The following is a 17,604-nucleotide window of genomic DNA, read 5'->3' as shown; positions in this document are numbered from 1 at the left end:
AGAGAGAGAGAGAGAGAGTGTGTGTGTGTGTGTTGTCTCTGTGTGTGTGTGTGTGTGTGTGTGTGTGTGTGTGTGTGTGTGTGTTGTCTGACAAGATCTCCCTGGGATGAAGCTTTAGCCGGCCTGGAATTTGTTGTGTGGACCAAACTGGTCTTGAACTCATAGAGATCCATTTGCCTCTGTCTCCTGCGTGCTGGGATTAAAAGCAAACACCATACTGACCAACCTTCACTTTCCACTTTATAAGGGGTCTTGCATCCCAGTCTGAAAGTCTTCCGCCCAAAGTACAGTACTTTCCTTTGTCGTTTTGTTTTTTCCTTTCCCACTCTTTTAATATAATTCTCCAATTTCAACCCACTCTCTTGCCTCCCTTCTCTTAAAAACACACTGAGAAATTTCCCTGTGTGTAAGGAAGACCTTGGTGCTAGAGAGATGGCTCATAACTGTGAGTCCAGTTCCAGTCCCAGGGGATCTGGTACCCTCACAGACCATGCAAGCAAAACACTAATGCACATAAATGAATTAAATCTTAAAAAAGAAAGACGTACAGCTCTGTCCCTGTCCCCTGTCTGGGGAGGGGCTAGTGTGGGGCCTGTGGCCCATCTTCCCTCTTCCCAGGTGATCCTGGGGTGGGTCCCAGGCACAGTTCCTGCCTCTTTTCTGCTAACCTGGGTGGAAATGGTGACAGATGATGAAGACCAGGCCAAAAAGAAGGGTGGGAGTGGGGAAGAGTACACTTAATAACTCCATGGCTGAGGGCCTTGGAGATCCGGGAGGGGACACTCCTTGGAAGAAGCACTCCCGTCTCTACTTCCTTTGAAAGTCACCTGACAGCTGGGAGAGAAAGTGGGAAGAAACCCTGATGAGTTGGCAGTGTGTTCACACACAAAGGTCAGACACCAAAACATAAGCCTGGGAACAGAGGTGGGGGAGTCGTGGTGTGGTGGTCAGTGGTTTACACTTCAAGGTTACACAGCTTGTAATAGCTGCCATTCCCAGAGCACACTGCACCTCATGGGGTGTGGCCTAGTATACTGCTTAGTCTTTAAAACACTTTTTTTTAAAAATGCAGCTACCAGATTTCCTGAGATAGATAGGCACGAGATTCAAGTTTGGGTTCTGGTACTCCAACACCAAGCCAGTGAGGAGCCCCAGAGTCCTGACCTCTGTGTGTACTGGGGTGTTTTTTTCCTTGTTTTTTTTGACTTTTTGTTTTTTGTTTTCTCTGTGTAGCCTTGGCTGTCCTGGACTCAACTTTGTAGATCAGGCTGGCCTCGAACTCACAGCGATCCGCCAGTCTCTCTGCCTATCGAGTGCTGGGATTAAAGGCATGCGCCACCATGCCCAGGCCGTACTGGGGTTTTATAGCTTCCAAGGAAAGAAAAAGTGCAGGCACTGAGACATACAGACATGACAGGAATGGAACGGTTTCTCCTCTCTGTCTCCTTTATGAAAACATCCTCTTGAGACCCTTGGGAAAGGAGACAAAGGGAGAAGAGGAAAAGGAAAGGTTGGGGGAGGGGTAGCAGTTGCATCAGCCAGGGGAACCCACCTGCCTTGGTCGGCATCCTTAGAGGGTTTTCCTTGGACTTCATTCTTCTCTTGGTTGGCTCTGCCTGCTCTGTTTAAGGCTCCAGATAGGTAGGGGTTGGGGCAGACACTTTCTGCCACTAAGTCCCGGGACCTGGGTAGTATAGAGTAAGAAAATGCAAGGACATGGGTTAGATCTTTAGGGCTGGTTGTGCTTGTGGTGGCAAAGGTCAGGACTGGCGTGGTGTAGCATCCACGCTGTAGCTGGAAACTTAGGTGGAGGCACCTCGGCTACCCCCTCCCCCAAGCTCCTTACTTTTTCCCACCTTTCCTTCATCATTCGCGTACTGGAGATCCTCCAGGCTGGTGTTGGCTTTTGCCCCAGAACCCTGCTACAGGGCCTCCTTCCTTCCTTCATCCCCAGCCTTCCCACTTACCTGCTTTTTATTGTGTTTCCAGGAGCGCTGGTATCCTAGAACCATGGATAGTCTCAGTAGGAACCAGCTAGGCCCAGGATGCAAGACCCAGGATGTGGTGCAGGTGAGCGGGGCGGGAACCACAGGGAGAGAGGCTCTTCTTTACGTTCTATTTTAAGTTATATTTATGTGTGTGGGGATATGCGTGTAAAGTGCAAGTACCCAAGGAACTCAGAGGAGTCAGATAACCCTGGGCTGGAAATTAGAGGGAACTGTAGCCTTCCGATGTGGATGCTGGGAATTGGTCGTGGGTCCTCCGCAGGAGCAGAACACTCCCTTACTCACTACATCATTTCTCCAGCCTTGGGTTCAGCTCATGTACCCATCTTTTGTATCCACTATTTTGCTTGTTACCCATCCCTAGTCGTAAGCCTATTACCAGCTCAGTTTTGATCTGAGTCAGGTTAATTGGTTCAGCCAGTCGACTCTGTGAAAGTCTGAAATCAGTTTTCGGATCCTCTCTGGCAGGGTCGCTCTCCTGGTTCCTGCCTCCACCCTTCCTTGCAGTTCAGCTTAGCAGGAGCAAGCCACAGCCATGTGGGTAGTCATGACAAGCCTACCAGGAGTGTAGACTCTGCTCTACTGCGTCCCCTCCTACTCTGTACCCCACCTTGTGCCTTTTTTTTTAACAAGAACCAGGAACAAGAAGGAGAGTGAACCTAGCCTTGAGATAGATCCAGTGGGACGAACTAGAGGCCTGGATTCAGATGTAAATAGAATTTACTGCAGTAATGCTCTGTGTAAGATTTTTGTGCTAAGCCTTCCAGAAACCTCAGAGCCTTTCAGAGAAAGCCAAGGGCTGCAGGGAGTGTTGGTGTGAATGGGAGTAGGGTGCTGGCCTGGAGTCTCTAAGTCTCACCTCCCATCCACATTACCTGCAGAAAGGTCCGTTGGATCTGATTGAGACGGGTAAAGGCTTGAAAGTGCAGACAGACAAACCTCATCTGGTGAGCCTGGGCAGCGGGAGACTCAGCACAGCCATCACCCTCCTGCCACTGGAGGAGGGTAAGCTAAGTTCTGGCAGGATGTGACATCTGCCCTCTTTGTCACTGCATGCATTCCTGCCCTGGAGACTGGGGGGTGGGGGAGGTGTCTTCCCACCTTGTGCAAGCAATGCCTGCCTTGTCTCTGCCTCCCCTGACTCTCTGCCGTCTCCGGGCAGATAAACTGGCTCCATGGCTGGGATAAAAGATTAGTTTAGAATCAAGGAAGAGTGGAGGGGGGAAGAAGAAAGCACAGTGTTCCCTGTGGGATCCAGAGTGAGCCCCACCCCCACCCTTGGTCCAGGATGATGCCTGGCATGGGAGCCCGAACTATGTGGAACATGAAAAAGACGGGCATATATCCTAACAGGAGGCCTTGGCATGGCTTTGCCTGCCTTCTCCCTTCCTGGCTGCACCTGTTGCCTGGGTGATACTGCATTCCCCACATTCTCCAAATGCCAGTCTCAGGGGCTCCACCGGGGAAGGATGGAAGGGAGAGGCTGCACTGGAGAGAGAGAGAGGGGAAGGACGGGAGGGATGGGATGCTGGCAACAGAAGGACTAGAGAGAGAAGAGGCATTTCTAAGAAGATAGGGGACTAGGAAGGAGGAGAAAGAGGAAGACATTTAGGAAGACAGTAGGGGAACAGAGGGAGGTCCCCCTCTCTGCTGCCAAAGGGTCTTAGTTATGTGGCCTCTCTCTGGATCTCACCCAGACACAGAGTTTTCGCTGCTTAAAATGAGTTTCTAGCCAGGTGGTGGTGGGGCGCACGCCTATAGTCCCAGCACTTGGGAAGCAGATGCAGGCAGATCTCTGTGAGTTCGAGAGCAGTCTGGTCTACAAAGTGAGTTCAAGATGGCCAGGGCTACACAGAGAAACCTTGTCTCAAAAAAACAAAAAACAAAAACAAAACAAAACAAAATAATAATAATAAATAAATAAATAAAAATGAAAAATAAAATGAGTTTCTAGCACTCTACCCATGAGGGGTAGCCAGAACTTGGCAGAGTATCAGCTTAAGTGGGAGACAGACATGTGCTTCTGCAAGTGGCCCCCTTGCCATCTCTTTGCCTTCTTAGCCTGGCTGACTATTCTGACTCAGTTTACCTCCTATCTCCAGGGAGGACTGTCATTGGTTCTGCAGCCAGAGACATCTCACTCCAGGGTCCAGGCCTGGCTCCAGAACACTGCTACATCGAGAATCTGAGGGGCACTCTCACCCTGTACCCTTGTGGCAATGCCTGCACTATTGACGGGCTCCCTGTTCGGCAGCCGACCCGGCTCACTCAGGGTAAGGTTTGATACCTCCACACCAACGAGGGAGGGAGGTCTCTGTTTTACAGATTGTTTGGTGTGGGGTGAGGGGTTGGGGGAGGGGGACTTGCTGTGGCACTTCCCATGTCAGGTGCATGACTGGCTATACTCAAGTTCAGTGGCAATGTCAGAACATCTTTTTTTTTTTTTTTTTTTTTTTTTTTCGAGACAGGGTTTCTCTGTGTAGCCTTGGCCATCCTGGATTCACTTTGTAGACCAGGCTGGCTTTGAACTCACAGCGATCCGCCTGCCTCTGCCTCCCGAGTGCTGGGATTAAAGGCGTGCGCCACCACGCCCGGCTCAGAACATCTTTTAAAAAATCTCACCTCACCCCTCACCCCCAGCGTCCAGACTTTCCCAGACCTCTTTTTCCCTCCTCACTCTTTCTTCACACACCACATGGAGAGAAGAGCTTTTAGTCCTTGTTGTCAGGGGGACCTGGCTATAGTACGGCTTTTAGTGGTGGTGGAGAGAGAGCAAGTGGAACAGCACTGAGAAAGGGTCAGGGACTTTCTATGATGTCGGGACGGAGTTATTTTGAGTTGCCTTAGAGGACAAAATCCTCTGAGGGGATGGGATGAGGGTGGCATCTGAGGACATGCTTAGGGTCATGGATATAGCTACCCTTCTGTCTCCTAAGGCACCAGTCTGCTCTGTTGGGTAAGGGAAGCCCTGGTGTGTAAAGTCCCCTAATTATCATGGTTACCAGGCAGGTAAGGGCTGGCTCGGTGGTACTTTGAATAGGCCAGATGTGGTCACCTTGGAAACAGGCACTAAGCATCATTAGTTCATTTGTGGGTCTTTGTGTTAAGGGATTGAGGAAAGAATATCTGGTTAGGTGTGATGGCACAGACCCTTAATCACAGCATTCCAGAGACAGAGGCAGGTGCATCTCTATGAGTCACGTTCATATAAGGGTGGAGGCTTTGAGCTGAGCCTGGCTCTCATGAGAAGCCCATTAGCTGAAAGCTTCTGGAAACCTCACCCACCCCACCATCTCTCAAGCTCCTTGGGGCTCTAAAAGTGCCACTTCCTTCACCTCTGGCATAGGAATCAACCAGGCCCTCTCCTCCCTTCTGCATTTGGGGTGTGGCAGAGCATAGACAACATGTCCTGGGGAGGTAGGTCCTACTACAGCTGAGGGCCGACTTGACTTCTCCTGGGGTTCAGGGTCTCTGGCTTGAATGACAGGAATCCCCACAAGCTGGGGCTTTGACTGTGATGTTTGTCTGGTCCCCCCGGCAGACCTGGCCAGGGTCAGGAGAGAACATCTCCGAGATTCAGTGAGACACAGAGCAGCAAAGGCAGAGACTGAGCAAGTTCAGAGACCTCCCAGTCTCCACCTCATTCTCCTAATCCCATTATCCCCAACCCCCCAGGAAAATCGTTCTTGCCCTCTGTGAATAGTGAACGGGGTGAAAGCATCAATGCTCTGTTGCATGAGGGCATCATTTAGCTCTTGAGAAAAGGGAGGGTCCAAGGCCACGGCAGAATACTCAAACATTTCCTGTGGCCCTAGTGATCCCTCTCCAGATCAAGAAGCCCATCTTGCCAAGTATGTACCCTCCTACGTTTCTTCTGACCCTAAACTCCCTTTGCCACCCCCCACCCAGCCTTCTTGTCTGGGCTCGCCTGTTCCAGAAGCTTGGCAGGGTAGGCGGAGGCACAAAGGAATTGGGTGTTCTTCCTAGCCCTCCCTCTCCCCCTCCCTTGGGTTCCAGAAGCTGAGAGTTTCCTTGTCCCATCTCTGGAACAAGGCACCAAGCCCAGCCCTGCCTGGCCCCAGTCCGGACATTCTTGGGAGTGCGTTTCCTTGGAAACCGGGTGGTGCGGGGGTGCACTGCTATCTCTGTGTGTCTGGGTAACTGGACTGTGTTTATGTGTCTCCGGATATGTTTGTGTCTCTGGGCTTGTATGTTTTGTTGTTTGTTTGTGTCTTTCCTTGTGTTTACAGATGGGTGTATTCAAATGGGTAGAGAGGGTGAGCTCAGAACTGATGCCATCACGATGTCTGTGTGTGTGTTTCTGTGTGTATTTGAGAACTCTGTGGTGTGTCACGTATACAAGAGGGTCACATGAGGCTGGAGATGTCGCTCAGTAGTGAAGAACTTATCTAGTAACACAAGGTCATACACTGAGCATGTTCTCTCTCTCTCTCCCTCTCTCTCTCTCTCTGTCTCTGCCCCCCCTTCTCTCTCTCTCTCTTTTCCTGTCTGTTTGTCTACTCTGGCTTTGTATCAGGGGTCCTCTTTGAGAGGTAAAAGGATATCTTAGGAATAACAAGGAGCCTTCTTTGACTGGCCAGGCCTCAGAAGCATCATTCTGGGCACTGTGCCCAGCCATAGGCAACTTGGAGTGACACGCTTCGTGGCAAGCAGTGATGGCAGTGACTGGCTCTTCTAGTCAGGAGTATGCTTGGGCAGGGGGAGGGAGAGGAAGCCAGAAAACAGATGCCAACCTTTAGCCTAGAGAAACGAACATGCAAGGGAGCCACCCCTGTACCCAGGCATCTTGGCACATCCCATGCTGCCCTCTTCTCTACAGAGGAAAGGGTGGAGCTGGGAGAGGGACCAAGGATACAAGGCGGCTGCATCTCAGTCTTGAGTCTAGGCTGCTCCACCCTGGGACCACAGCACCAAACCACATGAAAGATCTGGGAGGGGACTAGGGAAGAGAGACTCTGGAGAGCCACACAGCTCGGGGCCTGGGCTGTCTAGGCAGTAGATTTCCCCCATCAACCCCTACCATGGGCTGCCACCATCCAAGCGTCCTTCAGGTCTGAAGCCCTCCCATTGGTGGGAAGGAGTCCTGCCCCAGTATCGCCAGGATTCCTGGGGTGCCAGCTGCCATCCTGTGACCCAGGACACCAGCCTCTTCCTTTCCTCTCCGGCTATGCTACTCCTTCTGTGAACTGGACAGGAAGCCTCCGAGCTTTCTCTGTTAGGACTGATAGCAATCTTTACTGGCAAACTCAAGGAAAGGAGAGCAGGAGTGAAGACTGGGAGCTCCCAGCTTTCTTGTGTCTGCCTCTTGCTCTGTTTCCCCCGCCAGCAGCACCCTCCCTGTCTGCCTGGGTCAGTCCAGCTGGCCATCACAGTTCCCAGACTGGTGAATCACTCTTTCCTGGGGAGTCTTTGGTTTTTGTTTTTTTTTTAATGCCTTCCCCTCATTTTACACTTGACCCTATATGGTTCTTCCTTTTTTCTTGAGAAGGGAAACAAGTTTCCTGTGTACATGTGGGGTGTGTGTGTGTGTGTGTGTGTGTGTTTGCACGTGGACATGTATAATATGTCAGTGAGTGGGTGAGGCACTGGCCTATTCAACAAGAATGGAAAATTCCTTTATTTCTCTAAGGAAGCTGGCTTTTTATTTCAGAGTCCCCCCAGGGGCTGATTGAAAGGCTAGCTCTAAAAAAATAAAAAGAAAGGCTAGCTCTGCTCAAATAAGAGCACATGTAAGAGGAGGCTGGAGGCGGGGGACACGAAACTGTGACAGTAACTGTGTGATAGAGTGCGTATAACATGGAGGTTTGTCGGGGTCCGTGTGCGCCTGATTGGAGGGGTGTCAGTGTGATTAGGCAGTGTTGGTGTATATTGGAGATGACAGTTGGACCTCCTGGGTAGCTGGGCACAGAGTGTGCCTGAGAGTGTGTGTGGTTTGTCTGTGTGTGAGGTTCTGGTGTCCAGGGCCAGGTCTCTAGGTTAAAAGCAATTCTAGGAGGCCGGGCGTGGTGACGCACACCTTTAATCCCAGCACTTGAGAGGCAGAGGCGGGTAGATCTCTGTGAGTTGGAGGCCAGCCTGGTCTACAAAGCAAGTCCAGGACAGCCAGGACTACAAGAGAAACTGCCCGGGGGGTGGGGGGTGGATGGGGAGGTGGAGCCATTCTAGGGGCCCCAGCCAGTATGTTCCAGTCTGGTTCACAATGTTTACTTAACCTTGGAGGCTCCAGATAGCAAAGGTCTTTAAATTAAAAAACAAAAACTCCATAACAACCAGAACAACAAACCCACTTTATTTTATGTGTGCCTACAATTATGTCTGTACACCACATGTGTGCTTAATGTCCAGAGTGGAAGGTGGAGCCCAGGAACTGGAGTTACAGTTATAAAGAGCGATGTAGGTGCTGAGAATTGAACCCAGATTCTTAACCACTGGGCCACCTTTCCAAGCCCAGAAAGGGTCTTAATAGAGGACAGATTTTTTTGCTGCAGCTACCACAACTGCAAGTTGTGGCTGGGACAAAGGAGGGCTGACCCGTGGGCTGCCTCTGGAGGAGGCAGTGTATTGGAGCAGCCTGGGTCCATGGGGGTGAGCGCTGGTGGGTGGTGACAGGAGCCGAGGTAGGTGTTGCTTGCATTGCACAGAACACTGCCTTGGCCTGAGCTCTCAGTCCAGGGTGACCTTGTCCCAGTGTTGGACAGAGGGTCATAGCTGAACCTAGTAACCCTAGCTGGATCCCATGGGGATTCCCACTCTTTTCTTCCTCACTCAGTAGATAGGAATCCAAGGCCACCAGGTCAGAAGGTGTGACTGCCCCAAGGTGACTCTGGCCCAGTTATGGTCTTGCGACTCTGTGAGACAGAACCTGGTATCACTCCGACCTCTGCCTCACCATCTTCTGGCCTCTGTTAATCTCTCACCTTAACTTCCAACGTCATCTCCCAGGGAACCTCTCCAGCCTGCCCCACTAGCCTTCCAGCCGCGAGCGCGGGTTCTCCATCCCGCCGCCTGGTGGCATCCTCCCTCTCACCCCGCCCTCTCCATCCAGCTCCACACTCCTATCCTCCATCACTTCCTCTTCCCCTCCTCCTCGCCTTTGTCCCTCCCTCTCTGGCTCCCTTCCCCCGCCACTGGTGGCCGGCCCGCCCCTCCCCGGGCATTGGCGGCTGCTCGCTGCCTGGCTGCTCGCACCGCGCCTGGAGCCGGCGGCGCGGGAGGTCGGCCCGCCCCCTCAAAGGCCCTGGGCTGGAGGGCGGGCGACCTGCAGGGCCCGGGCTAGTAGTGGGGGAGCGAACGGTCCGGAGGTCCAGCGGTGAGTCCTCACCCAGGTCAGCCACTGCCCCAGGCAACCGGGCGTAGACGCTCTGGCTGGGAGGGGCGTCCTGGGAAGGGTGGGTGCAATGAGAGGAACAGGGTCCTCTCCCCTCTATGAGAGCCTGAGGCTGTGAATCTGATGGTTCGTGTACCCAGAACGTCTTTGAGTGGGGGTCCGAGTTATTGAGTGGCTGTGCAGACCCCATCTTCCCCACCTCTGGGGAGTCTGCTGCTTAAGACCCGCCTCTGGAGCCTGTTGTGGGGTCCTGCTTAGGTTGAGGGAGCCTGTGCTATGACCAGGAGTCTCTGATGGGAACAGCCAAGGTTCTTTTCTCACAGTCTTCCCTCACCCAGCTTCCCTTTGGCCAGTCCATTCTATTTGTGTGGCCAGCAGGACAGTGACTGTCGCTCTGAGTGTGCAGCAAGCATGTCTGCCCATATGGCCGTGAGCCCGTAGGGTTTGTGAGTGTCTGTGTGTGTGTGAGTAGGTGTGGGGTGTTTCTCTTTTGCGTCTTTCACAAACAGGATCCACCCTCTCCTTCGCCCCGTGTTTTCCCTCCAGATGTTCAGCTCCCCCACCCACCTGTACACAGCTGGACCCTTCTAGGCAGGGAGGACAAGGCGGGGACTCTTGAGTGGATGGCCAGGGTTTCCAGGGATTCTGGAGCTAGCCAGTCCTGAGGGTGTGAGCAGAGAGGGGACTTCCTAAGGTAGACAGGCTGGTCTGGTCTCTGGGGGGGGCAGTATGTGCCAGAGTTGGAGCAGTGCCTGGGGCCCCTGAGTACAAATAGTAAGTTAATTTGGGCCAGAGCTGGTCTGCTCTCTGTTCCGATGCCCTCCTGCCCACTCTATTAATACAGCGCTGGTGCCTGGCACCACTATTTATAGCCCAGAGCAACATGGCCACACCCCCTGTTGGGGGGGAAGGGCAGGGCAGTGACTCCAGGCTGTAGGTGCCCAGGGAAGAGGGTCCCTAGATACCCACAGCCTCCTTGGGTGGTTCTGGCAATACTTGGATGGAGTCCATCCTACCTCCCCACCTGCTGACCAGTTTAGACTGTGATGAGCCACAGCTCTCACCCCCTGTCACCCTGGAGTTGAGTGAATCTGTCTAGACCCTTCAAGTTCATCATTAATTAGACTGCTAAATATTTGGCTGAAAGGGGAGGGGCAACTGGCTTTCTCTGACACAGCTGTGGTTGTAATTAGGTGGATGGCTTGGGTGACTATTATTTATACCAGTTATGATTATTATGGGATTAGCTTCTCTGATTGGTGCCTTGGCAGGGAAGGTGGTTCTCCCAACTACCCATCAGTCTTTAGAACTGTTGGTGCCGTCTGCCTGGGAGGGCCTGTGGGTGTGCCAAAGTAGTGGGTGGCTTTGTCCGCCACGGTTTTCTGCTATGGGTGGGCTATTTAAGAGTGTCAGCCTCTTGGTGTCCAGGGTCCCAGAATCAGGCTTCTGAGCTCAGTAGGGGTCCTGTCAAAATACCCACTTGGCCTGGGATGCCCCTTGCCCTTGCAGCCTCCCTGAGCTGAACTGCCTCAACGTCCTGGAATGTAGACTTCCCTGCCAGTCTTAGCTCAGACTGGCATGAAGCATGGGGCACCAAGTAGCACCAGATTGAGGAGCCAGGAGGTTGCAGCCGGGAGTGTGGACAAATTGGGAGGCTAAGTACTAGAGAGCCCTAGGGCTCTGGCTGTTTTCAGTATAGCATCTTCCGCAGGAGCCTGGAACACCTGGCCCGGCAGGAGGAGGAATTCTGCCAGCCAGGCTTAGGCGCCTGTGGGCACACCTGCTGCTGTGCGCACTGCTGAGCCCCTGGCTACATTTACTGGCTCCCACATACCCACCTCCTTCTATGCACTTAGACTTCCTGGGCAGGACTGGGCTTGTGTCTCTTGCCTGGGAATGTGTTTAGCTGAAGCCGGCCCAGTGGTGGAGAACTGGCTGGATTCTATGGGAGACTAAGAAACAGCCAGGGGGTGCTTTGTCTGAAAAAGAGAAGTGCTCCCTCCCTAGATGCTTAGCAAGGGTCGTAGCCCTCCTGAAGTCATACCGTTGGAAGGAATTGGTGTGAATATTGAGCCCCACTTGGGCACCTGACTGATCTGTGGGGTTTTCCTTGTCTCCGTATCTCTTAATGGATGTCTCCGTATCTTTTCTTTCTTCATTTGTTTGGTGTGTGTGTGTGTGTGTGTGTGTGTGTGTGTGTGTGTGTGTGTCTGGAATGCTGCCTCTAAAACTAACACTTTTACCCAAGGGGTAGTTCGGGGGAATCGCGGGTACACCCATTGGTGTTGGATGTTTGTTTGTTTGTTCTTTTTTAGACTTATTTCTTTCATGCTTTATTTTTATTTGTTTTATTAGTATTTTGCCTGTATGTAAGGGTACCACATGAATGTGTAGTGTGCTCAAAAGTCAGAAGGCATCACAGCCCTTGGAGCTAACTGTAGTTACAGATGGTTTTGGTTTTGAGCCACCTTGTAGGCGCTGGGAGCCAAGCTCTAATCTTCTCTAAGAACAGCAGGCGCTCTTACCTAGTAGCCATCTTTCCAGCCCCCAAATACTCATTTTTTCTGAAGAACTTTTTCCACTTCTGGAGTATTTTCACATACACAGTCTTTTAAAGGATTAATTAATAATGAATTCATTTTTATTTTTTTGTACATCCGTGTTTGCCTGCATGTATGTCTGAATGAGGTCGTCAGATCCCCTGGAACAAGAGTTACAGACAGTTGTGAGTTGCCATGTGGATGCTGGGAATTGAACCCTGGTCCTCTAGAAGAGCAGCCAGTGCTCCTAACCGCAGAGCCATCTCTCCAGCCTGCAAATACAGTCTTTTATTAGTTAACCCTGGGAGATCTGGTAATATCAAGTGTTCGGTTTTTATGAGAAAACTAGCTTGGAGGTGTAGTGGTGTCACCTGAAGATTTCATAGCTACTGTGGAGCTAACAGTAGGACTCCACTTTGGGGGAACTTACCAGCCAGTGATCTTTCCTACCCTGAGTTGTGCCCATCTCAGGGCGCCATTGCTGAGAGGCGGGACAGATATGCATTGCTTGGACACTAAGTCCAGATGAGATGGCTCTTGGGAGCTGAGGGTAAGCGCACTAGTGTTGTGGCTGTGGTGGCTTTGGCCCTGTCTCCCTATTCTAAGCGATTGCTTTCTTTGCAGGCTGCATGTTATGTCTGGGTCAGTCCACCTTCCTGCGCTTTAACCACCCAGCTGAAGCCAAGTGGATGAAGAGTATGATTCCAGCAGGGGGTCGGGCCCCAGCGCCCTCCTACAACCCTGGCCCTGGTAAGTGTCCAGCCGAGGCAGGTGGCTGGGTAAGTGGCACCCCTTGGACATGTGTCTTTGCCCATTCCAACCACTCTTGGAGTGTTAGGGCAGGACAATACTGACGGTCTGGGCTCACTGCCACCTGCCATGGGCTGGTGGAGAATGCTAGGCTGTAGGGCCACTGGAAAAGATCCAAGGCAGTGCTCTTTGGCTCAAACCCGGAAGTCATGTGTCTTGAGGTTCTGTTAGCCTGATCCCTACCTACCGCCTTGGAAGGTGCGCCTCAGCATCTGAGACCCTGGTCCTCTTGTGTCATCACTCAAGGGGGCCTGATTATTATGATGAACCTCCAGTAGCCTCTGAGGGGTCCCACCTGCTGGTGATCGCATCCTGAGGCACTGCTGCTCAACCCTCAGGCCACGCCATGTTGACCGATGACTCAGAGAACAGCTGCAGTTTATGTGTGAATTATTGATCCATAGAAGAGAATTGGTGATTGTTCTAGGAATCAACACAGGTCCCTCAAGCCAGCTGCTTAGGGGGCGGGGTGCAGTGGCGGAAGCTTGCAGGCTCTGCGTTGGGATTCAGATGGCTGCGGGACTAGAGGGGCCAATGCTGGTTATGTGACAGGTGAGCTTGTGTGTTAGACTCTCTTGAAGGGATGGTTATTAGTGACCTACAGTAAAAGGCAAGTGCTCAGTGGAAGCACGTGCCGCCGCGCCCCCCCCCCCCCCCCACTGGTTCAGGGACCCAAATGCAGTCTTGCAAACCAATTCTTTTCTTCAGGCCCTACGCCTTATGTCTTTCAGTGCCTGGGGGCTCACTTTGCCCCCAACCCAGTCTGGTCAAGTCACTCCTTTAGCTGTTTGTGTATTGGTTCCTGGTTGGTTGAGGAAGAGGGCTAGGGCCAGGCAAAAGCCAGCTCTTGCTGGTGTGGCTTAATGGAATAATTAGAGACACTGAGCTATACCTCGAGGCTCCTCGGTCAGGCTTCCAGGCACAGGCCATTAGCAGATCCTTCTCCTGTGTTGGATTCGATAAGCTGGTACCACCCACTGCTCACTGGCCACCCTCCCACCCCCCCACCCCAGCCTCTGACTGTCGTATTGAGAGGCTCTGGTGGCTTCTTAGACTAAGAAGACTTGGAACTTTCTGGCCAGCTCTACAGTGTCTCCTCATCTCTTCTGCAGTGTGCCTACTCCTAAAAGAGAGGCACAGAAAGTTGGGGGAAAGCCAAAGCAAGGAGGATTGTAGTGTGGGGGGTGCACTGGAAACAGCTAGACTTAGGAGTACGTACCTGGTATTGTCCTGAGTCATTCGGCTTAGAGCCAGGAAGGCCCTGCCTATCATCTGCCTTTATAGGAGGGGAACGCAGGGCAAAGGGGTTTGGGTAAGGTTGCAGAACCAGGTCAGTGGCAGAGTGGGGCTGGTGCCAGAACTTAGCTCTCCTGGCTCCTTCTCCAGAACCAACACAGCCCCGACGCGGCCCCGTTGCCCTAGGATTTGGTTGTGTGGTACTCTACTTGCTTCTGCATGTGTGTGGCTCCCTCAAACCAACAATCAGAATCTGAGGCCTCTTTGCATTTCCCCTCAGCTGAATCAGAGAGCCTGGTCAATGGGAACCACACAGCAGCACAGCCTGCGACCCGGGGACCTTCAGCCTGTGCCAGCCACAGTTCCCTGGTGAGCTCTATTGAGAAGGACCTGCAGGAAATCATGGACTCGTTGGTGCTAGAGGAGCCTGGAGCAGCTGGCAAGAAGCCTGCAGCCACATCGCCACTGTCACCAATGGCTAATGGTGGGCGCTACCTGTTGTCCCCTGCAACCAGCCCCGGTGCCATGTCTATGGGCTCCAGCTACGAGAACACCTCTCCAGCTTTCTCTCCACTTTCCTCCCCAGCCAGCAGTGGTAGCTGTGCCAGCCACTCACCCAGTGGGCAGGAGCCAGGACTTTCTGTGCCCCCACTGGTGCCTGCACGTTCCTCCAGCTACCATTTGGCTCTGCAACCCCCACAGTCTCGGCCAAGTGGTACCCACTCCTCTGAAAGTCCCCGGCTGGGCAGAAAAGGGGGTCATGAGAGACCTCCCAGCCCTGGTCTCCGGGGTCTTCTGACAGACAGTCCTGCAGCCACAGTCTTGGCTGAGGCCCGCAGAACCACTGAGAGCCCCCGGCTAGGTGGGCAGTTGCCTGTGGTGGCCATCAGCCTGAGTGAATATCCATCTTCCGGTGCCCGCAGCCAACCCACCAGTATTCCTGGCAGCCCCAAGTTCCAGCCTCCAGTCCCTGCTCCCCGCAACAAGATCGGCACACTCCAGGACCGCCCTCCCAGTCCCTTCCGTGAGCCCCCAAGCACAGAGCGGGTGCTAACAACCAGCCCCTCCCGACAGCTGGTGGGCCGAACATTTTCAGATGGGTCAGCAACTCGTACACTCCAGCCTCCGGAGAGTCCCCGCCTGGGCCGGCGGGGCCTGGACAGTATGCGAGAATTACCACCGTTGAGTCCATCTCTGTCTCGAAGGGCTCTGTCCCCACTGCCAGCCCGGACTACCCTAGACCCCAAGCTAAGCAGGGAAGTGGCAGAGAGTCCCCGACCCCGGCGCTGGGCAGCCCACGGGACTTCGACAGAAGACTTTTCCCTGACTCTAGGAGCACGGGGCCGCAGGACTCGGAGTCCCTCGCCCACACTCGGGGAGTCCCTGGCACCTCGTAAGGGCAGCTTCAGTGGCAGGCTGAGCCCAGCCTACAGTCTGGGCTCTCTTACTGGGCCTTCACCTCGTCAGAGCCCCCGTGCTCAGAGGAAGCTCTCCAGTGGAGACTTGCGGGTACCCATCCCAAGGGAGAGGAAAAATAGCATCACAGAGATCAGTGATAATGAGGACGATCTCCTGGAGTACCACCGACGGCAGCGCCAGGAGCGGCTCCGTGAGCAGGAGATGGAGAGGCTGGTGAGCCACTGCCAGGAAGGCTGCTGCTGCCCAAGGCAGCGCCTCTGCCAGGGTGTGGGCAGGCCAGCTGGCAGAGCAGGAGGGGCCGTGTACCGAGTCTGGGCTTCTTCGGGATAGACCGTCAGGATAAGAGACCAGTGTCTCTTTTGACATCTCTAAGGCTTTTTAGAGTTTATTTTTGCATGTGTGTGTGCATGCACATGCAGGTGTGTATCTCCGTGTAGGCCAGAGATAAGTGGAGAGTGTCTTCCTCAGCTTCTAGTCACTATCTTTTTTTTTTTTTGAGACAGTCTCTCGTTAAAACTGAAGTGGCTGGCCAGCAAGTCCCAGGGATTTTCTGTCTCTGCCTTCCCCCATACTGGAATTACTGGGGACTTGGGGGGGGGCAGGACCTCAAACTCAAGTCCTCAAGAGCTTTATCACCAGAGCCGTCTTTTCAAGCCCTAAAGCTTTGTTTTAAATTCTTGCCGATTTTGCATTTATTCCGTGGCAGATCATTTGTTCTGGCGTGTGAATTAGGTTCATATTGTTTACCTGAGCACAGTATTTTAGGAAAACACATCACATTTATGGTGAAGCCGTGCGGTACCCCCAAATTTGAAAAGCAGGTTTTGAGGCTGAGGCCCAGAGAGGAGCAGTGATTTGGCCTATTCTGTGTAAGGTGCTAGGCATTGAACCCCAGTACCTTTGGCATGTCAGAACAGCACTCTACCATTGAGCTATACCCCCAGCCCTAGAATTATTTTTCCCTCCTTGTACTCTTTTTTTTTTTTTTTCTGGGTCCTGTGAGACAGGTCTCACTGTGTAACCCAGTGTGGCTGCATGCTTGCTGTGTGGTCCAGGTTTAGCTTTGAATTCATGATCTTTCTTCTGCCTCCCGAGTACTGAGATTTCACACATGCATCACCCACCATGCCTGGACTGTGGGGAAGTAGAGGGTCTTCGTGTGTGTGTGTGTGTGTGTGTGTGTGTGTGTGTGTGTGTGTGTTGGAGACCTATGCCACAATGAACAGTGTGGAGCCATTTCCTTTCACCTTTCCTTGGGTTCCAAGGACCAGGCTCAGGTCATCAGGCTTACACAGCAAGCACCCCGTTATTTAGGAAGGTTCTGGTCACCCTTTCTTCTCTTTATTATTTACAAATGGGCGTGAATTACTTACTCTGGCCCAGGTGGGTCCTCTAAGAGTATGGTACTAAGGAAGAGGAAAAAACAGGGTGGGCAGCCCCATCCCCCACCCCCGACTGCCTCCGTGATTGTATGTGTCTGCGTGCATAAATGTGGGTGCTGCAGAGTCTGGGTGTGGTTCTGGGCAGCTGTCCTAGAGATGGCATCTGAGCTTCGAGGGGGCAGGGATTCCCCCAAATAGCATAAGGAGCTCCAGGGGCATTGGCTGCTTGCTGAGTGCCGGCTCAAAGCCCACAGACGAGAACATAGATTATCCCTTCCTCGCCTTGAGAACAGAAGCTCAGGGTTTTGGGGGGACATGGGTACCCTGGAATTGGTTTGAGGAGGACATTTGTGTGAAGAATCTGAGAAGAGACTGGTCAGTTTAGGGTGAGGGTGTGTGTGGGGCAGTGTACTTGTCAGGACCCCTGGTCTTTCTTTGTCTCGTCTTCTCATCACTCTTGTGCTTTGGCGACTCTGGGTCCTCATCCCGAGAGGGACGGTGAGCCTGGCATAGTCAGTGCTGGGCCCAGCCTCCCCACCCCCATCACCCCTCAAACAGGTACACACCTCACCACCAGCCCCAACCTGCCCCACCTGCCACTTTAAGTCAGAGGCCGCCTGCTGCACCCTGCCCCTCCCACCTTAGCCAGGCTGCTTATCTGGGTCCTAGGGCGGGGGTGAGGCATTGGCCCAACCTCCTGAGTGCTGAAGCTTGGTTCCTGGATTTTTTTGCCACAGAACTGGCCAAGCAGCAGGAAGGAAACTGGGTAAGTTGTTGCGGGATGGGAAGTTGAGGCCACAATGTAGGCGGTGAGAGAGACTTGATGGCAGAGACCCTAAAGAGCACTTTAGGGCTCTGGGTTT

General features: G+C 53.0%; 1 protein-coding gene across 14 annotated transcripts in view; it reads left to right on the top strand.

Annotated features, from left to right (window-relative positions):
• The window catches only part of Phldb1 (pleckstrin homology like domain family B member 1), a 52,225-nt gene that overhangs the window by 6,118 nt on the left and 28,503 nt on the right, over positions 1–17,604 (top strand). For 13 of the 14 annotated variants that reach the window (XM_051156306.1, XM_051156305.1, XM_051156304.1 and 10 more), the window contains exons 2-6: positions 1,990–2,070; positions 2,888–3,011; positions 4,109–4,279; positions 12,519–12,644; positions 14,221–15,572. In XM_051156306.1, the coding sequence (XP_051012263.1) occupies positions 2,011–2,070; positions 2,888–3,011; positions 4,109–4,279; positions 12,519–12,644; positions 14,221–15,572 (1,833 nt within the window). In that variant the 5' untranslated portion in view covers positions 1,990–2,010. Of the gene's footprint in view, positions 1–1,989; positions 2,071–2,887; positions 3,012–4,108; positions 4,280–9,207; positions 9,353–12,518; positions 12,645–14,220; positions 15,573–17,604 lie in introns of those variants that run through there. The other variant, XM_051156311.1, reaches the window with a different exon arrangement.

The sequence above is a fragment of the Acomys russatus genome, chromosome 14 (assembly GCF_903995435.1).
Source record: "Acomys russatus chromosome 14, mAcoRus1.1, whole genome shotgun sequence".
Classification (NCBI taxonomy): domain Eukaryota; kingdom Metazoa; phylum Chordata; class Mammalia; order Rodentia; family Muridae; genus Acomys; species Acomys russatus.
The sequence above is the reverse complement of the archived record's forward strand: the minus strand, read 5'-3'. Positions and strand labels throughout refer to the sequence as shown.